Source organism: Eretmochelys imbricata, chromosome 4, assembly GCF_965152235.1.
Source record: "Eretmochelys imbricata isolate rEreImb1 chromosome 4, rEreImb1.hap1, whole genome shotgun sequence".
NCBI classification, from domain to species: Eukaryota; Metazoa; Chordata; order Testudines; family Cheloniidae; genus Eretmochelys; species Eretmochelys imbricata.
In genome coordinates, this window is record NC_135575.1 from 131,411,351 (window position 1) to 131,432,330 (window position 20,980).

General features: G+C 43.2%; 1 protein-coding gene and 3 non-coding genes across 4 annotated transcripts in view; all 4 read left to right on the plus strand.

Moving 5' to 3' along the window:
* The window catches only part of PTCD3 (pentatricopeptide repeat domain 3), a 42,130-nt gene that overhangs the window by 18,437 nt on the left and 2,713 nt on the right, over window positions 1-20,980 (plus strand). Inside the window, exons 10-23 of the mRNA XM_077815983.1 lie at window positions 391-478; window positions 570-630; window positions 1,006-1,088; window positions 1,697-1,841; window positions 3,548-3,598; window positions 4,587-4,661; window positions 11,017-11,045; window positions 11,684-11,790; window positions 15,081-15,159; window positions 15,264-15,354; window positions 15,926-16,011; window positions 17,117-17,265; window positions 18,164-18,205; window positions 20,340-20,498. Coding sequence (XP_077672109.1) covers window positions 391-478; window positions 570-630; window positions 1,006-1,088; window positions 1,697-1,841; window positions 3,548-3,598; window positions 4,587-4,661; window positions 11,017-11,045; window positions 11,684-11,790; window positions 15,081-15,159; window positions 15,264-15,354; window positions 15,926-16,011; window positions 17,117-17,265; window positions 18,164-18,205; window positions 20,340-20,498 — 1,245 coding nt within the window. The remainder of the gene's footprint in view (window positions 1-390; window positions 479-569; window positions 631-1,005; window positions 1,089-1,696; window positions 1,842-3,547; window positions 3,599-4,586; window positions 4,662-11,016; window positions 11,046-11,683; window positions 11,791-15,080; window positions 15,160-15,263; window positions 15,355-15,925; window positions 16,012-17,116; window positions 17,266-18,163; window positions 18,206-20,339; window positions 20,499-20,980) is intronic.
* Window positions 767-913, plus strand: LOC144264454 (small nucleolar RNA SNORD94). The gene has a single exon (XR_013346057.1). It is a non-coding gene; the product is annotated as a small nucleolar RNA SNORD94 (small nucleolar RNA).
* LOC144264455 (small nucleolar RNA SNORD94) lies at window positions 8,698-8,830 on the plus strand. The gene has a single exon (XR_013346058.1). It is a non-coding gene; the product is annotated as a small nucleolar RNA SNORD94 (small nucleolar RNA).
* Window positions 15,687-15,818, plus strand: LOC144264453 (small nucleolar RNA SNORD94). The gene has a single exon (XR_013346056.1). It is a non-coding gene; the product is annotated as a small nucleolar RNA SNORD94 (small nucleolar RNA).

Genomic DNA, 20,980 nt, shown 5'->3' on the forward strand with positions numbered 1-20,980 from the left:
CTCAGTAGCCATGGCATTGGTCACCCTAAAAATATCCCTAGACAAAGTGATTTTAAAGCTTTAGAAGTTGAATTACAAATAGAAATCATGTTTGTCACCTCTGTATGGGACACAATGGATGACAAGAAGTGAAGAATAATACCATCTCCAGTTGATGCTGCCAGAAAAGTTTTGTTAGGTAAAATAGAATTATCCAAATTTAGAATTTTTCCTGGATCCCAGAAGTAACACCCCTACTCTTCTGTAGAATACAGCAAACTATAGATGTAATATGTTCGATTCTTTTCCTGAGGATATTCTTCGTGGAACTCTCTAACTCAAAAATTTCATAAACTACTTATTCTTCTTCCTAGACTTCCTGTCTAATGTTGTACTCTTTATTGAGTTTAGGGAGAACAACAATGCCGAAAGGATATTTAACCTAATGCCAGAGAGAAATGCACACTCCTATTGCACAATCATCAGAGGAATGGTGAAGGTACAGTTATCTCCAGAGGATATCAGTTTTTGTTTTGCTCGTTTCCGGTTTACTATGTCAGTATCTCTAAAACATTTTTATCTTCTCTCAGCATGGGGCTTGCGTGAGGGCTCATGATATGTACACAGACTTGCTGAATGACAGGCACACCGGTGAGTGTCTTTCTGTCTCCTGTTTTTCTGTAATAGTTGACAGATTGGTATGTAATGCACCGTCTTCTGTTACTTAAAATCCATTCTTCTGGAAAGTTGTAAAATATTCTAATTTTGTTTGGCTATCTCTTCTTCCATGGCAATGATGATTGGCGCAGGGGTACAGACCTCAGCTAGATCATGGGAGCTGAATGTGAACTCTGCTTTTTTTCCAGTGTGACCAACATGTGGTTGGCTGCCTGGAAACAAGTTCACATGAAAACTTTGCCTAACACTGAGCCATGTTAGCAATAAGCGATAAACTCCCATATAAAGATGTACTTGTTAGTAAAATACAACTCCTCATTGTGAAATTAATTTTCTTAAATCTTCCAGCTGATGTGTACACCTTCAATGCCCTAATTTTAGCAGTCCCAGAAGTGAAAGAAAACTACATTGAAAGATGGGAACTTGTTGAAGTAAGGAGAAAGGGATGAGGGACGGAAGAGGCTGGAGGCTGGTTTTGTTTGGAATAAATGAAAGTGTGTTTTGAATAATACTAGAAATAAAAGCTTTCTAATAAGGTGCTAATATAATTAGTGCTTGCAAAGAAAGTACTCAAGTTTAATACTAATTTTTGTAGAACAGTGGCGCCAAAAAAAAAATCCTTCTATTGTTTTGAGAGGGATTCATGTGTCCTTTAGGAAATAGCCTAAAGAACACATGAATCAGTGGAATGGATGTGGAATTAAGATGGAACGTGAGCAAGCATTCTAAACAAAGTTCTGCACTGAATTTTGTCTACAAATATATGAAAGGAATAAAAACCATAGAGGGAGATTAAATTATTTGGGATAACATAAGAGTGGAATAGTCACCCAAGAAAAGTTATTGCAGCCCCATAATTTGGGAAATCTAAACCAAGACTAGATAATGCATTAGTAAATGTACAGTTTTGGGAGCAATCATCCACTGGCAATATAAAGACAGAAGAAACACCTGAAATTCTATAGAAGTGCTGAATTGTCATGAGTAAAACGCAAAGCAGTGTGGTTTTATTTCTTTTTTTTTTTTTTTCTTGGTATAGGATTTGCTGAATCACATGGTTCAACAGAAGGTGCAACCAAATCTGTTAACTTTTAATGCTGTTTTGAAGACCGTGAGGAAATGTGGTGGTATGGGAAAGGGTATCTCCCTAAAGATACTGAGGGAAATGAAAGCACTTAACATAGGTAAGAGAGAGCCCTAGACTTTATTGGATATTCCTAATGGTACTTCCAAAATAGCAAACTTTAGGGTGATGGCCAGAGGAGTTTTGAGGCAGGGCATAATTTAGTTATACCTGTCTCTTACATAAAGCTTTTTCTCCAGAGATCTCAAAGTGCTTTACAAAGATGGTCAGTGTAATTATCTTCATTTTACAGATGGGGGGGAAACTGAGGCACAGAGGTGAAGTAACCTGGCAAATCAGTGCCAGAGCCTGGAATTGAACCTGACTCTCATGAGTCCCATTCCAGTCTTAATTCTAAATTGTAAAGTACTATACAAATGATTAATACATCATAGGCTTGACCAAAGAAAGACAAGGTTCTGAGAGTTTAAAACTTTGTGACGTGTGCCAGGAATACTGCTTTGCATGTTTAAAACCATGGGCCCCAATTCTGCAATCTTTGAAGCCCATGAGAGTTTGGGACTTGTAAAGACTACAGGATCAAGCCTCATGCTGGTTCAGGTAAATGTCATTTGTAAACAAACAAATTAGGGGAAATTTGCATTACATCTATATAATGCAGTTATCCATAATTATTAGTTAGATTCTAAGCTTTTCAAGGCAAGAATTTTCTCTTACTATGTGTTTGTACAGTGCCTGGGCTCTGATCTAAACTGGGGCCGTAAGATGTTACTATAATATAAGTAATATGAAATAAAGCATACAGTTTTCAAATCTTTGGAATAGAAGTTCCTGCAGTTCAGGTTTTAATGCCTCTTGGTTTGCTTATAAACTAACTTGTAAAAATAATGCAGGCAAACAAGAACTAATGCTGTAGCAATGTGGTTTGATAGAAAAGTAGGTCTTGTTAAATGAATCTGCTGCTTTTTCTTTTTTTTTAAATGAGATTCCATTAGCACTTCAAAAAGGATGCTGGGAAAAAGCTACAGGACTGATTTGAGGACTGGAAAATCCTGTTTCACAGTGAGACTTAAGCTGAATCTATTTAGTTTATCTAAGAAAAGGTTCAGAGGTGACATGCTCATGGTCTTAAGTGCCTATGTGGAAGAAGATTCTGATAACTGGCATGTGAATCTAGCAGAAAAAGGCACAATGATATAGACTTGCTCAAAGCTGAAGCTAGATGCACCTTACTTCTAGTTTGAATGTATGCTCAACAGTGAGGGTAAATAGTCATTAACAGTTTTTCCAGAGATGTGGAGTCTGTATCCCATGAAGTCTTTAAAACAAGACTGGTGTCTTTCTAAAAGAGACACTCTATTTTAACCAGAATTTATGGGCTTGATGCAGGAATTACTGACTGAAAGAGATCAGACTAGATGAGCAGTGGTCCCTTCAGGTCTTTATCTATGGACAATTGTACGTCTGTAATGTGTCACATAGGATTCCATGTGTGATAGGAATAGTCAAATAGACTATTAACTACACAAGTTCTAAATGTGGCTTCTTTTACTCCACTGATTTAAGAGGTAAAATAATATAGTTAATGTCATCTCTGGGGCCATGTTAGTATTATTTATTAATTTATTTTTCAGTCTCTGAGAAACCTTTGCTATTAATAAATCTTTTGCAGATACAGAGGTATTAATAGACAAAATATATATAACTTCTTTGTGCGTGTCTCTTTGCTGTTACTTTAGAGTTCAGTTGTAAAGCTTTGCCTGCCTCCGTTTACCAGGCTGACTTCAGTATCTTTGTACATTGCAGAACCCAGCCTTGCAACGTTTGAACGTCTCCTTGGTATATTTTATAAATCCGGTACGTACAATGTAAACTTGCTCTGTGTCTTAGTTGCAAACTGTTCTGAGTGCCTAAAAGTGGCTTGGATGAAAGCAGCACTCTGATGGTTTGAAAATACTGTCATGCCATGCAACTATCTTGTAAGGATCATGCGCATTGCCTCTCTGATTGCTGCACTGCCCAAATAGCTCATTAGAAAAAGCTAAGGGGGCTCCTATCATGTGTTAAGGAGAGGAGGCTGCTTCTCTCTGGCGAACTTTCTGTGGGGACAGAAGAGATACCCTCTCCACATGGAGATCAGCAAATAGAAGACTGTGTTATGACCATGCATTAGTTGGAAAATCCTACACTCTTGCAAGCCATAAACACAGCACTACACTGGACATGGGATAGGCCATGCAGAGGGACTCTGCATCCCCTGCTGCTTGGCAACAGTGCTGTATATGGTACTCTGTGTAGCATGGGTGGGAGAAAGGCAGGGGTCTGACCTGTGGAATCCATCACCCCATGGTCCACTAGCCAAAATCCCTGAGGGTGGGAAAGAAAAGAATGCAGTGGTCACTACTATAGTTCATAGGCTGTAATAATGTTTGTGGGACAGCTGCACTGGTATCTGTGGTTGAGTGGGTTGGATTTTGTCTGCTCATCCCATCAACCGCTGTGGCAAATCCCCTGCCTGTTAAGGCCTGTTTGCTTGGCCTTTGGGGAGGGATCTTGAATTGGTCTTTTAGGAAATGTCTACATTTCTGAAGCCATCCTGTTGTGTTATGTAAATCCAATGTCAGGCAATTTTTAATTTAAATGAAACTGCAGTTGATTTGGAGCAGCAAAACCATAGTGAGAGGGAGAAAAAAGAACTGTTACTTGAGCTGCCTTCAGAATCCCACCAACACCTGGTTCCATTTCCATGGTGCTTTTGCTAGACATATCTTGTCAATGAACTGTGTAACACAGTGGAGCTCTGATAGTTGCATATATGTTTGTCATACTATCATATCTGCCCCAGGCTCAATGGAAATGATCTATGAAGTGATGGATGAAATTGAAGGAAAGACTTTTGTTGCTCAGGATCCAGATGATGGTAAGTAATTTGGTATATCTAACAACTTGCTCTCTCTTCTGATATAATAAACACGGGTAAGCTGTCCAGCCAACTGCAGATAAGTCCAGCAGGCATAGGTAAACCAAAAGGAGTACTTGTGGCACCTTAGAGACTAACCAATTTATTTGAGCATGAGCTTTCGTGAGCTACAGCTCACTTCATCGGATGCATACCGTGGAAACTGCAGCAGACTTTATATATACACAGAGAATATGAAACAATACCTCCTCCCACCCCACTGTCCTGCTGGTAATAGCTTATCTAAAGTGATCATCAGGTTGGGCCATTTCCAGCACAAATCCAGGTTTTCTCACCCTCCACCCCCCCCACACAAATTCACTCTCCTGCTGGTGATAGCCCATCCAAAGTGACAACTCTTTACACAATGTGCATGATAATCAAGTTGGGCCATTTCCTGCACAAATCCAGGTTCTCTCACCCCCCTCCCAAAAAACACACACACAAACTCACTATCCTGCTGGTAATAGCTCATCCAAAGTGACCATTCTCCCTACAATGTGCATGATAATCAAGGTGGGCCATTTCCAGCACAAATCCAGGTTTTCTCACATCCCCCCCACCCCCATACACACACAAACTCACTCTCCTGCTGGTAATAGCTCATCCAAACTGACCACTCTCCAAGTTTAAATCCAAGTTAAACCAGAACATCTGGGGGGGGGGGTAGGAAAAAACAAGAGGAAATAGGCTACCTTGCATAATGACTTAGCCACTCCCAGTCTCTATTTAAGCCTAAATTAATAGTATCCAATTTGCAAATGAATTCCAATTCAGCAGTTTCTCGCTGGAGTCTGGATTTGAAGTTTTTTTGTTTTAAGATAGCGACCTTCATGTCTGTGATTGCGTGACCAGAGAGATTGAAGTGTTCTCCGACTGGTTTATGACTGTTATAATTCTTGACATCTGATTTGTGTCCATTTATTCTTTTACGTAGAGACTGTCCAGTTTGACCGATGTACATGGCAGAGGGGCATTGCTGGCACATGATGGCATATATCACATTGGTGGATGTGCAGGTGAACGAGCCTCTGATAGTGTGGCTGATGTTATTAGGCCCTGTGATGGTGTCCCCTGAATAGATATGTGGGCACAATTGGCAACGGGCTTTGTTGCAAGGATAAGTTCCTGGGTTAGTGGTTCTGTTGTGTGGTATGTGGTTGTTGGTGAGTATTTGCTTCAGGTTGCGGGGCTGTCTGTAGGCAAGGACTGGCCTGTCTCCCAAGATTTGTGAGAGTGTTGGGTCATCCTTTAGGATAGGTTGTAGATCCTTAATAATGCGTTGGAGGGGTTTTAGTTGGGGGCTGAAGGTGACGGCTAGTGGCGTTCTGTTATTTTCTTTGTTAGGCCTGTCCTGTAGTAGGTAACTTCTGGGAACTCTTCTGGCTCTATCAATCTGTTTCTTTACTTCCGCAGGTGGGTATTGTAGTTGTAAGAAAGCTTGACAGAGATCTTGTAGGTGTTTGTCTCTGTCTGAGGGGTTGGAGCAAATGCGGTTGTATCGCAGAGCTTGGCTGTAGACGATGGATCGTGTGGTGTGGTCAGGGTGAAAGCTGGAGGCATGCAGGTAGGAATAGCGGTCAGTAGGTTTCCCGTATAGGGTGGTGTTTATGTGACCATTGTTTATTAGCACTGTAGTGTCCAGGAAGTGGATCTCTTGTGTGGACTGGACCAGGCTGAGGTTGGTGGTGGGATGGAAATTGTTGAAATCATGGTGGAATTCCTCAAGGGCTTCTTTTCCATGGGTCCAGATGATGAAGATGTCATCAATATAGCGCAAGTAGAGTAGGGGCTTTAGGGGACGAGAGCTGAGGAAGCATTATTCTAAATCAGCCATAAAAATGTTGGCATACTGTGGGGCCATGCGGGTACCCATAGCAGTGCCGCTGATGTGAAGGTATACATTGTCCCCAAATGTGAAATAGTTATGGGTAAGGACAAAGTCACAAAGTTCAGCCACCAGGTTAGCCGTGACATTATCGGGGATAGTGTTCTTGACGGCTTGTAGTCCATCTTTGTGTGGAATGTTGGTGTAGAGGGCTTCTACATCCATAGTGGCCAGGATGGTGTTATCAGGAAGATCACCGATGGATTGAAGTTTCCTCAGGAAGTCAGTGGTGTCTCGAAGGTAGCTGGGAGTGCTGGTAGCGTAGGGCCTGAGGAGGGAGTCTACATAGCCAGACAATCCTGCTGTCAGGGTGCCAATGCCTGAAATGATGGGGCGCCCAGGATTTCCAGGTTTATGGATCTTGGGTAGTAGATAGAATATCCCAGGTCGGGGTTCCAGGGGTGTCTCTGTGCGGATTTGATCTTGTGCTTTTTCAGGAAGTTTCTTGAGCAAATGCTGTAGTTGCTTTTGGTAACTCTCAGTGGGATCATAGGGTAATGGCTTGTAGAAACTCGTGTTGGAGAGCTGCCGAGCAGGCCCAACCTGATGATCACTTTAGATAAGCTATTACCAGCAGGACAGTGGGGTGGGAGGAGGTATTGTTTCATATTCTCTGTGTATATATAAAGTCTGCTGCAGTTTCCACGGTATGCATCCGATGAAGTGAGCTGTAGCTCACGAAAGCTCATGCTCAAATAAATTGGTTAGTCTCTAAGGTGCCACAAGTACTCCTTTTCTTTTTGCGAATACAGACTAACACGGCTGTTACTCTGAAATAGGTAAACCAAGTGTATTCTGAGCTAGTAGCTTACTAATTTGTTTACCTCTGACTAAATATAGTACAGTATTTGTTGATGGGGTGGAGCACAAAACACCAGCTGTCTTAAAGGTGCTCCACAGTATTGACACAGCATTTCCTTTCTCGTGGGACAGTATCGAGCGCCGCACCGTTCTGGAGAAGAATGTCTGCTAGCATTTCCAGAAAGTCACTGCATTTCTTGATATTAGATGGGTTTTGATTGCAGAACTGTGTGATTAGTTCTAGACTCCTAGTCCTGGTCTGAAAATTGTATAAAATGAAGCCTAATGGAAAACAGTACTTCAAACAACTCTACTCTGTGGTAGGTGAGGAGAGGCAAAGATTCAGAATGTCCCACGTGTCTTGTTGCTATTGCTGTACTGGGCAAATTTGATCAGTGAATGGAAATGTAAGATGGGTTGAACAAATTAGTTCTAAAATTAGATTTTGAAGCATGTGCTGTAGAAAAGAAACTAGTACTTTACTGTATTTGCCTCAACAAGTGTATTTCTGACAAATGTGTATTGCTAGATGTTTAGTAGTCCACTAGGCTACTCTGCTAGAAACTTTCTTCACCCTGGAAAACTAATCTTCAGATGATCTGTCTGCCACATAATCTAGTCTTAGGGCTGATCTACCCTAGAAAATTAGATCAGCTCAGCTGTGTCACTCAGGGATGTGAAAAATCCACACCCCTGAGCAGCATAGCTAAACTGACCTTAGTCCCCATGTAGACTGTGCTAGGTTGATGGAAGAATTCCTAGGGAGGTGGATTACCTGCACCAGTGGGAGAACACCTCGCATCACCATAGGTAGTGTCTACACTGAAGCACGACAGCAATGCAGCTGCAGTGTGTTAAGTGTAGACAAGCCCTTAATGTTTTACATTAAAGTTTTGGCCCTTCTACACTGGCTTTTCACCCCACACTGCTTCTGCTGTCTTTCAGCACCGCTCCTTATGTTAGTTGGAGGGGACTCACAGAGTGACCCAGACAGGTGCTTTTCCTGTGGGGATTGAGACCCTTCCATTCACGGTGTCCCAGGAACTAAGGACCCAGAGTCTCATCTCAAACTGACTACTGTGTGGCAGCCTAATGCGCTGTGGCTTGACCCTAAGGATGGTCTTACTTCGCATTTAGAACTACTCAGTACACTCGTTCATATCAGACATGGTACAGACTGAGTGAAATGCTAGTAATGATCACTGAAGGAAAAGACCATGTAAATGAACAAAAACTAGCCCTTTGCTGACTCTTCCACACTGCTCTTAATGTTCCTTTGGAATCACGAAAGAAATATCACTTTTGAATAAGGCAATGATGATTGGCGCAGGGGTACAGACCTCAGCTGAATCATGGGAGCTGAATGTAAATGTTTCTCTATCCTGCGTGTAGTGGGGCATCTGAGAATATTTACATGAGACTTGTGCCTAGTCTGAGCTGCTTTAATTAAACTCTTAAAAAAACAACAACAAATCATTCTTACACTTCTCCAGTGCATGATATTTCTCAATTTATTTTTGGAGACTTCCAGTCGTTCCTCTAAACTTAGCACTTTCACTAAAAAGGAGTCTTGCCCCTTTGGAGTGCATTGCAGTGTATATATTCACTCTTGCCCTTGTAAACCACACACCAATTTAAAATGTCCTCTGCAAGATCTTGACCTTGTATCCCAAAGGATTTGTAGGTTATAATGCAGATAGCTGATGGATATTCTAAACATTTTAATAGCAGGATGGTACTTCTTTCCTAAAAAAGCATCTTAACTCTTCAATGCCTTGCCACAATGAGCCTAATACAGGAGTGGGCAACCTTTTTGGCCCAAGGGCCACATGGGGATGCAAAACTGTATGGAGGGCCAGGTAGGGAAGCCTGGCCCCCGCCCCCTATTTGCCCCCTCCCATTCTCACCCTCTGTCCCCCTGAGAGCCCCCGACTCATCCAACCCCCTTGCTCCTTGTCCCCTGACTGCCCCCTCCTGGGACCCTCCCCCCACTCCAAACCGCCCCCCCAGGATCCCACCCCCATCCAACCCCCCCGCTCCCTGTCCTTTGACTGCCCCGACCCCCTATCCACACCCCCGACCGCTAACCGGCCCCCCAGGAGGGGCTGGGGACTAGCCTCCCAGGCCAGGAGCTCAGGGGCCAGGAAGGACAGTCCTGCGGGCCATAGTTTGCCCACTTCTGGCCTAATACATCTCCCAAAGGCAATTCAGTTAGATTCTTTCATCCATATTGCTGTCCACAAACAGCCATGATTTCAGTCACTACCTGAATTTAGAGCACAAGTTGCACACTCTTACATTAAACTTGTTTTTAAAAACTGCCGGGAAGACTTCTCTAGCCCATGCACAGATGGTCTGCACAGCTGTTGCTCTTCTCCATATTCCCTGACTGAATGGTTTTCCCCTCTTTAGTGGTTTCTGCGTTTATCAGAGGTGGAAGGGAAATGGTTTTCTTGCTCCTTGAGGAGTCTGTTAGTGAAGAAGAGTGAATAAGTATGTAGGCAAAGGGGGAGGAGGCAACTGTCGTACATGCTCTAGTGCAGGGGTTCTCAGGATAAATTTTTTGGTGGCCGCTATCTCACTTTTTCCTAAAATACTTTGGTTATCCTAAAGCTAATCAATAAATATGCACATTTACACATCCAAAGCATTGTAATTTATTTATTGCTAGCTAGTAAGTCTGTTGTGAAAAGTGGTATTAACAAACGTACAAGTATCACTTTTCACAGCAGACTTAATCAGCCCTGGCAAGCCTGGAGACAAATTAAGCCATGGATGGAGGGTTGGGGGAGGCAATGCAGGGCTGGAGCCTGAAGCCCTGTGGCCAGAGCCCAAAGCCACGTGGCCAGAGGATGGGGTCCAGGCACAGCCTGAAGCCATGTGGCCGGAGCCTGGAGCCTGCTACTGCACAGCCAGAGCCCAGGGCTGGAGACTGAAGCCCGTGGACAGAGCTTGCTACCCCAGGGCTGAAGCCCAAAGCCTGAGCCCTGCCACCCAGGGGAAAATGGGGAACTCAGCCCGCTCCTACAGCGATGTGCCCCAGATGACTCCAGAAGGGGGCAGGGCCCAACCCCTGCTGCTCGCCCCAGCATCCAGGAGCAGCAGGGTGGGGGAGGGGGCTCTACTTTTCCCTCCCCCCCATCACAGCCCAGGAGGCTGTGGCCACAAGAAAAGCCCCTGGTGGCGGCATTTGGGAAACAATGCTCTAGTATGTACCCCAACAAAGGGGAAGAAAGGAGTTTGGGAAGTGTCTGCCTTTATGTATGTGTTCCTACAGCCTCTACTGGAGGCTGTGGAGGTGGGAAGCAGGTGGCTCTTCTTACTGGCATGACTCTGAAAATACTGTCCTGAAGCAAACAGATGAATGTAGTTTTCACAAAGCTGACCTACTCCTGAATATGAGTCCTCTGTAGATGTCTTTCTCCCAGAAGCTGGCTAGCCGAACAGATCTCTTGCCTGAGTCTAAAAGTGTAATACAGGAGTCCCAGCTACTTTATCAAACTTAACTACAAAGTCTCCTGTATAACTGGAAAAGCCTCTCCTGTTTCGTGTGAGACCACATTAGAGATGTGGTTAGTATTTCTCAAAACTAGATGTTAATGGACTCGATGTTTTTTTTTCTTTCAGACAATTTCTTTGTCAGTGCAATGCGAATAGTAAGTATTCGTTGCTTGTATTTTAATACTTTGAATGAGTTCCTCTATTTCATTGCCTTCCTGCAGGCTTATAAATCTAGTTTAGAATTGCCTCTGGGTATTCCAAACCTACTGCACAGACTAGCTTCAACTATTTGCTTTCCTTGCTCATTTAGTTCCACCAGCCTTGGCTGCCTCCAGTAGTCTTTCATTTCCCCATTGTTTCATTTGTACCTCCCAGTCTGAAATTCTCTTCTGCCCCTGTCAGCCACTGAATCAGTAACCCATCTGCCTGTGGGCCACAATCCAGGCAACTTCCAGCATGCAATACAGATAAAGGGATACTTTTTCTCTTTTTTTGGACTGTATTTCTCTGTCCCACTATATGTTTTCTGATCACTTCAACACTGTTCAAAAGATCCACACACCCCCACTTGTTTAACTTGCCCTTAAATGAAGCCAGCCAAAGTGATTCTTCGTCTTAGCTCAAGGAAACAGTTAATCCATCACTGCACTGAATTGCTTCTTCACATCTTGTCTTTAAACTTTCCTTTCACGATCAGCTGATTGACTCTGTAAATAGCTCTGATGGCATGCATAGAAGGATGTGATGTGAGTGTTGTATCTGAGCAACTTAAATGTGCATTTGTTTATTGCAGTGCTTCAGTCTTAAGGATGTTGATCTTGCATATAGATTACATAAGGTACTGGAGACAGGAGACAACTGGAAACTTATAGGAGATGCACAGCGACAGTCTCTCTATTGGTAAGTTTGGTGCAGCTACGTTTAGTACCATTAATATATTAAGAACACTGTCCTCATTTTACTTAAACATAAACCAGTATTTAATAAATTAGGATTTGAAAATTGAACTATTCTTTACGCAGAAAAAGACTTTCGTGAGCATCAGCTAGAATACGGATAAGTTTTTAAGTCTATCCTTTGGAGTAGGAGTGGGGATAGCTTGCTTGTGGTTCTCATCTAACAGTAAAATGAAAGCTTTTTAAAATATACAAGAAGCTGATTAAGATTCATAACTGCTAGCAGACTAAATGTGTAGAATAAATAATTTTGAAAGGACACCAGATTCAGTGTTTCAAAATCACTTCCCCTAAACAGCCCCACTTACATTATAGGAAAATCAGTTCTGTCTTTTCACCCAGCACATTTTCTTGCCCAGAATAGAGGAAGCATAAAAACTCTTGGTGAGGCAGGGGCTCACCCAATCTTCTGTCTCGCCTATCCACTGTCTCAGTTTACTTTTGGTCTCTGATCAAACCAGCACAAGAAATGAAGAGTTCTTCACAGTACCACTCCCCTTCTAGGTATAGTTTGTTACCATAAAATAACATGCATCAAACCTTCTAGCCTAGCCATGTTCTCTGGGATCCATTCGTCCTTTCAGTTTATAATAGGATTTAGTGTCCATGTAGCCCTCCCTCTAGGCTCAGAAGGCTTTCCAGTCCTTTACTAGGGCTTGGTTCAGTTTCTTGCAGCTCTCTCAGCTGAGGCTCCTGCTCCCTGTGGTCTCCAACCTGGGATTTGGACTCTGGAGAGTGTTTCTACTCTACTCTCCCACCATCCTCACAGGCTAAGTGAAAGTTCAGGCTTTCCTTTTATACTGTGGCTGGTCATGTGACTGTCACCGGCCCCTCTGACCCCCACAAAGGACTGTAGTTCTCCATGTCCTTCAGGGAACCAGGTATCCCAGCATGCCTTCTCTTTAAAAGGGCTTAGCCCTGGAACAGGGTTGGCTGATCCCAGGTCCCCTGCTTCTACCCCTAAAGGGGTAAAGATTTCGTCCTGTTACACTTAGTGTTGTGCAGGTCTAACAGTAGCATCTAAAACATGCATATCCATAGGTTCTCAGACATCATGCTAATTGAGCATAATAGGAAATATCAAGAGAGATGCTGAGGTGACCTGAAGAAAAGCCCATTGGAAGGATAGGGTTAAAGAAGCACCAAGAAAGGAGTTCGGTATTGGAATCAGTATCCATGAAGACACTGTTAGTGTAATAGGATTGATAGGATCTTTATTAGTCTATAGTTTAAAGTCTATAATTTAAGTCAAAGGAGACAACTGGATTTAGATGATAAGCAGTCTCATTCATTGCATCAGGTCAGGGACTTGATTTGATGAGTTGCTTCTCTTTGTGGCTCTAGGACAGTCTGTTGTGTAAAGCAAAAGTGAAGTAGTTTCTTGGCCAATCACCAGCTCACAAAAATATTCTGTTACTAGTCTTAGAAATTGTTTCTTATCTATAGGGCAAAAATGTTTTCTCTGTGTTCACCTATTCTGGATACTGTACCAATGAAACCGTTCTAACAAGTTTAAAAGGGCAGGGTTTTGGCTATTTTAACAAAGTGCATGGATCTTCCTGTCAATGAATTGGGGGAACACTTGGGGAGTGGGGGTTGTTACACCATGGTAGGAGGAGTAGGATGATGGTGTTTCGCTGCTCTTTGACCTACATTCTAATCTGGCTGTTGGCACAAGTTCACTTTCCATCCATTTCTATGTGAACATTAATCTGCAGTTACATGGAAGAGATCCCTAAACTTTGGATATTGGAACTAGTATATTGCAAGTCAAGATGGATATTTGCATCCTAATTCTAACCAGTCCTACCACTTACATCAACCCTAGAAGTTCTTTCCCACCGTGACACTCTCTCTGGATGCCCAGGACTGGGGGTCACCTTGCTGCCCCCTGCCTTGTGGGAGTCCCTTTTGTGGCAGCTGGGTGCCAGATCCTGCACACCACCAGCTTTTCGCCCACTCAAGCATTCTCCTCAGGACTCCGCCGGCTCTAACTTTGCTTTGTTCCCCAGTGCCTGAGCCCCCCTGCAGAACATTCCTCTCTGCTGTCCGGCCCCTGTCACGGGACAGTCACAGAAATTAACCTGTTTGCTGCACCCCAGGGAATAGTATAAACGCTCCAGCTTGTTTGATTCAGCTGCAATATAACAATGTAGCACTGTAATCGATTTATAGTGAAAACAAATATAAATTGATTAATAAAAGTTAAGTTTTAAGAGACAGTGATCAAGGATACTAAGAACAACAGGTTACAAATAAAGCAAAAGTTGTAACATTCTTTCTAGCGACTGACACTTAACAGGCTGAAGTCCTTGTGTAAAGACCTGAAGAAGAGCTCTTGGAGCCTGAAAGCTTGTCTTTCACCAACAGAAGTTGGTACAATAAAAGATATTACCTCACCAACCTTGTCTCTCTTGTCCTGGGACCAGCACAGCTACAAAAACACTGCAAACAATCCTTGTCTAAGGTAGTCTTGTCTCAGCTAAGCCTTTTCTGCTGTATTTCAGCCTAGGTTGGTTGAGATCCTGTTTTCATGAATGCAACCACACTGTCTGGTTACCCCTTCAAGGGCAGGAGGGGTTCTGGTGCCACCTTATACCCCCAAATGCATTGTTTTTGTCCAGAGTCAGACAACTCCCTGAGGAGTTCACTTTTCCTTCTCTCCCCTCAACAATCTGTTATTCCTATTGACTTTTCATGCAAATGGGGCTTGCTTTGTGTTGGCTTAATTTCCATCAGAGACAGAGTGGATAGGTAATTCCACATCCCTTCGTCTGGCAAAACCAGCTTGTCAGCTCTGCCTAGGACACAGATTCTAAACATATTTTAAGTATGTACATACAGCTTCTTAAATATCACCCGTACTTACATCACACAATGATTAGGAGGATCAGTATGCCATAAGCTTCCATTAGACACCTCACTACCCTTTTTGGGTAAATACTATGAGAGCAGTGTGTTAGGTGTAGTGAGTTTGTCAGGCCTGATAGGAGTTGCTGTTACAGAACAGTGAACCCTTTGCTAGATGGCATTGAGGGTTCTTAGGGTCACACCAACCAAAAACATTACTTTTTCAAAGATGACTGTGTTTAATGTCCAATTTCATGCTAGTCATGGAAATGTTACTTCATTCAGATCTGAGCATTGCTATTTACAGGTCCTGCTTCTGTCCATTTCAGCCAATCTAATTACTACCAAGTTCTGATAGCCTGCATTTTTTTCCCTTTTCTGCAGTGCAAGGTTCTTTAGTCTGTTGTGTATGATGGAACAACTTGATGTCATATTGAAGTGGTATAAGGAACTGGTCCCTTCGGTAAGATGGTATTTCAGTATATCTGGGTAGCATTCATGTTTACGATATAAATCTGGAAGAGCAAGGCAATCCTACCAGGCTAAACTGCTGTCTCTGTTCATCAGCTCTTCTACCCAAATGCTCAAGTAATGTGGGATCTCCTTCAAGCACTGGACACAGCCAACCATTTGGAAATGGTCCCTCAGATTTGGAAAGGTTAGTGGTAGCTTGGTTTCTTGCTTCCTTATGGTAACCTAAGGCTTGCCCATACAGCTCACCTACTAAAAGGGTTAAGGCAGCATACTAGACATTGAAGAGCCACTTAAATGCCTCCATGGTGAGAGCCACAAACTATTGCAGTACAATGTCATGCTGCTGTGATGTTTGTCCTGCTTGCATCTTCCGAACACAAGCTCACAGCCATGATAGTCTCACAATGCAACGTCAGGACATCTTAGTATGGTGATTAAAGGGAGGGTGGACAACAGAGGTTGTACAACTAGTGGAACTATTCGTTGAAGGGAAAAATACATGGCTCTTCCTTTAAAACGGCAATGATGATTGGCGCAGGGGTACGGACCTCAGCTGCATTATGGGAGCTGAATGTAAATGTTTTTGTCCTGCATGTGGTGGGAAAAGTCAGAACATTTACATGAGAGTGGTGCCTACATCTGAGCTGCTCTTTAAATGTACTATTAAAAATTGTCCTGCTTGCTCCTTGGGAGGGAATGTTGGGTGTCCGATGCAGTAATGGCACCATTGCTAACCACTCTCTTCCTTCAATCAGAGATCAAACAGCTTGGTCTTAGCAACAGACCTGAACTGTTGGAGGAGGTGTTGGCTCTGATGGCCAGGGAGATACACCCTCAGGAGGTGAGGCTCATGAAGTGACCAGTGAGGGTGAAAGTGTCACCCTGACTTTACTGTCCATTGGGGGCGTTATTTTGTTTTTTTAACACTAAGTGCAAAGTATTAGAGTAACTAGAACCATCATGTAGAGAATCCTGGATTTCCATTCACTGCATAGAGATCACAAATAATACAAGCCTATATATTTAGATTAATTTAAAGTTCCTATTAAGGGTTCTAGGCACCTTTATTAGTTTGAGGTTTCAATATATGGCAAATAAGCTCAGCATCCTCCCAAAAACCTGCATCAGCTTTCAACATGCGCCTCCATCCTCAAAAAAGGTGGGCTTTGCAGCATGCCCTGACAGTCAGTACATTAGGGACCAGGGTGGTGAATTCCAGTACTTGGGTGGGTCCCTCATGAGAACGCCCTGCCAGCAACTAATTTTCTTGTAAATGGAGAGGGGTTCAGGCTCCAAATCTGACTGTGCACAACAAATAGATCTCTCCCTCCTAGAATGAAATTGGTCTCTCTCTGGGGCATGTTGGGTTTGTCATCTCTGACTTTGTAGAGATGAGCAGCCAAATTCCACCGTCTTGATATAACTCCATTGACTTCAGTGGAGTTAAACCAGAAATGAACTTGACTCAAGATGACTTAAAATTGTAAGATCAAGAAATCTACAGACTATATACATCTGACTTACTCTGAGAAAAGCTGTTTTTCACTGCGGGAGACCTATGACATTTAGCTCCATAACTCTCACTGACGTTCAAGGAGAGTGAGATGCATAGCTGCCATTTGTGCCTTTTGAAAATCTCCTCCATTGAGATTACTTTTAAAAAATGTGCAAATGTAGATGCTCATAACATGCCCGGCCCCAATGGTTTATTGTGAAGCAGTTTGCTGCAGCTTTCCGAACGTCACCTGGTAGTATTCCCCTTTCTTGCCTTAGTATACAGTGACTTACAGTTGCAGTGGTGCTTAAAAATCGTCCAGTTAAGAGCTTTCTGGTGGAGCTGTCTTCCTACAAAAGAGGTGTGTTTTTGATGCTGAAAGCATGGTAGACAATTCACTGGTAAACCAGATGTTAGCTGTTTGGGTGCTAATAGAGTAATCTCTTCACAGACTCAGATGTCATTTGCCAACTGTGCTGCAGATATCAAATCTATTTTTGAAACTCGAGAGAGGAACCAGGTCCCTTTAGGGTGGACAGCAAGTGCTCTGGGTAACATTGCCATTCTGTTCTCAAGGGTGGGGAGAATCCAAGAAGCCTGGTAAGTGTGTGGCTGCTATGAATTCTTGTCCTGCTTGCATCCTTGATATCTCCAGTTCAGTCTGTGATGTGCAGATGCTTTTAAACTCTATCGTAAATGGGAAGAAACCTGCTAAATTCTGGTATTTTTACTTGACGTTTGTCCCCTCTTTGGTGCTGACTAGTTCAAGGTTACAGTCTTCCACTCAATAAGATGACCTAGAAGTAAATATGATAGCTGGCACAGGGAATATTCTACTCACTTGCATGCAAAATGCTTTATGCTGCCAGATGTCTTGTAAATGCACCAAGGAAAATAGTATCTGTGAGCATTTTATTTAATAAAAAAAAAAATGTTTTGTTTTTTTTTTGGAGACTTCTAACTTTGCCATAATACAGAGGTTCAATTCAAAATAATTTTGTTGCTTCAAATGTCCAATCTGCAATTTTGGGATCTGATCCAACTCCCATTAAAGTAAAATCTCCCATTGATTCACTTAGATCAATACGTTTGGGAACAGACCAAGAGGTGGGTGCCTTTATATAAAGTTGTACATTTGCATCTGTTTTAATATTTTTAAAAGCGAATGGGTTTTTTTAAGTGCACACTCCGCATATATGCCTGCAGTGACATTTTTCTTAGTATATTGAAGACTAAGGCAGACATAAATTAATCAGTCATTTCAGTCTGAAGATAAAATCAGTGAATATTTCAAAATGTGTATACCATAGACACTCCTTCCTTAATGAGTGTTTTCCACATATTGGTGAGAGAGCAGACCATATTGAAGGGTCTATTCCAAATTGTGGTGAAAGTGGTTCTCATTAAGGACCTTTTACTGGTGTTCCAAGCAGACATTTATCTTAGAATGAGACTGACATTATAACTTCAGTTGTTTTTTTCCTTCGTCTTCAAACAGGAACATGCTGGAGCTTTTCAAAAAAAACAATAGAGTCCCCAGGTGAGTTCATTTAGTGGTCCGACTTCAGGTGGCAAATCTCACACACTACTTTGGTTGAGGTCTTGAACTGTGTTTCTAGGTGACTGTAGCAGTTGTAGTGTGATTTTCACACCTTCACTTCCTAAGTGAATTCCTAAATTCAATACTTTTCATTTGGGTGTTGGCCTCCCTGGTGAGTGTGGGAGGGTTTCTTTGTTTACCCAGTATAAAGCCTATGCTGAGAGTTCTTTCTGCCCCAGGACATGGTCAAGGGGCAGAGGTTGGTTTGAGTGAGATCCTTGAAACGTTAAAATTCTGGATACTGTGACTTTTTCCCCCCCCTTGTGTCAGACTCTTGAGATATGGGTAATAAAATAATTGAATGGGCCCAACAGCTCAAAGTGTGTTGCCAAACAAGCCCAACAGCTCAGTGTGGGGCCAGATTAATTCTCCACTAGAAACGGAGAGCAGCTTATCTGAGACTCTCCCAGCCAACATCACCCCGAAGTGTCCCTAGCCTCTGTTTGCCAGAAGCTGGGAATGGGCAACAGGGGATGGATCACTTGATAAATTGGCCTGTTCTGTTCATTCCCTCTGAAGCACCTGGCATTGGCCACTGTCAGAAAACAGGATACTGGGCTAGGTGGACCATTGGTCTGACCCAGTATGGCCATTCTTATATTAAGATTGATGGTGTTTGATTTTAGCATACTTAGCATTCGACGCTCTAGCTGAAAGCAATAGGTGCTCCTACTGGCTTCTGGAGTTCTTCAGATCACACCAGCTCCTGAACAGATCACTTTACAGTTTGTAAATGTTTGGTAGAGCATTCAAAATGAAACTGACCAGAGTGGGGGGGTTTTAAGTACCTTTTGAGAAGCTCTAGAAAGAAGCTTCATTTAAAAATAGAAATTTTTAAACTCCTAAGAGAAGTTAACAGGTTTAAACCAGTGTGATCTTTACCTCAGAAAATTATTTTGGGGCGGGGGTTGCTGATTCTTACAACGGGAGTCTGTGTTGGCCCTGGTGTCCTGACCAAGCATCAATTAGTTCTAGTAATTACAGCCAGTCTGCCTAGATACGCTTGCAGTGGGAATTAGGTATTGTACAGGAAGGAGCTGTTGCGTGTTTAATTCCACGCATACACCTGCATATGTATGTCTCAAAGCACTTGCACTAGTGGAATCCCCTGAGCTGATGTGCGAAGTCAGAGCCCCAGCAGGAATCTGTGCTGAGGGGAGGGAGGAGAATTCTGAAGTTTTCAGCATGGCTGCTAGTCCTCAGTGGCCACCAGCTCTGAATGTGTTGGGAGGGAAGCTGCTCCTTGAGAGCTGCCAATAGAACAGGAAAAAGCTCCTTTAGTTTAAGTGGCCTAGCTGCACCCCCTTGTCCTACTCATCTCTCTGGTAGCTGCTGAAGATGCTCCTCTTCCCCATCAGCAACATGTGGAACCTCCAGCAGGAGAGGAGGGAGCCTGGCCAACCACCTTAAGAGCTCTGCCAGACTGGCAGCTTTCCAGAAGTAACTGTTCTTTGTGGCCCCCCGACCCCCATGCTGAGCTTGTTAGGGAAGGTAGAGAAGGCAAATTTCCCCCATACCCACTCTTACAGGCAGCTCCCTACAACAGACTAGGGCTCTGCCTATCATTTAGAGGGCTCAGCTCTGAGCACTGCCTCTGGTATTGTTCAAGCAAGATGCTCTAATTCCTTGTCAGCCAGTAATGGGAGAGGGGCTGGCTGTGAGAACGATCTGTAAACTGGGCTCAAAAATAACGCCACTTAACCCTAAGCTCCTGTAACTGTCTCCACCACTGAGAGGCGCTGCCCAGCATGGGACGGGTGTGGGTGAGGAGGTTCCGCACATGGTCACATGTATAGTAACGTGTTCCTCAGTTAGAGAGGGCATTTTCAGAAGTGTTAGCCTAACTACTTGCGTTAAAGGCAAAGCTAAAACTCCCACTGATTTCCAGGAGAGCACTTAGGCCCGAGCTGAACGGTTCTGAAAATCTCCTAAGCATTGAAACTCAGCAAGTGAAGTTAATTCCTGAGGGCTTCTGTGTGCTGTAGACACCCCCACACTGGAGTTCAGCCTATTCCTTCCCAACCCAGGCATCTCTGGCTCTGCAGAGCATTCACTCTTTGCTTCTCACTTGCAGTGACAAGGTGATGAACGAGATCTTGACCTGCACTAAACAAAGCAACACTCCAGATCAGGCGGTTGAACTGGTGAAGTTGGCTGCTGCCTTCGGTCTACCTGCAACTGCAAAGCTTGCAAGGAGGGTGATAGAGGAGTTCGAACTGTCTGAAGAACAGAAGTAAGATGGATTGTTTTATGTATTTGTTGTTCCATATCCACTGTCAGCAGTAACTAGGAAAGTCTGTGTCCCTCTCTGCGAATGGCTTACGGGAGAGTTGGCTTTCAGAAGGCCACACCCAGCTTTGCTGTAAGCATCATGCCAGTCCTCCTCGGTTGCAGAAAACCTCAATGTTAATCCCAGGCTTTACTCCTACCACTTGTAATTTAGCACCTTTCTTCACTAAGGTGATTAGATTCAAGTGATTAGTGAGTCTCCTGCCTGTGTGTAGTTTTACTACATAACTTCTTTTAAAAACAACAAAAACCCTCCTGTTTCTGAGAGACGGATCCTCAAAACCAGGGAAAACTGAACAGAAATACAGCGAAGCTGCATTGGATGGCACTTTGGGCACCTATAGCTGCAGATATACACCTTTGTGAGACTTTGTCTACATCTTTAGTTGCCTAAATGACTATAAAAATCTGGCCCTTCTGTGTCTA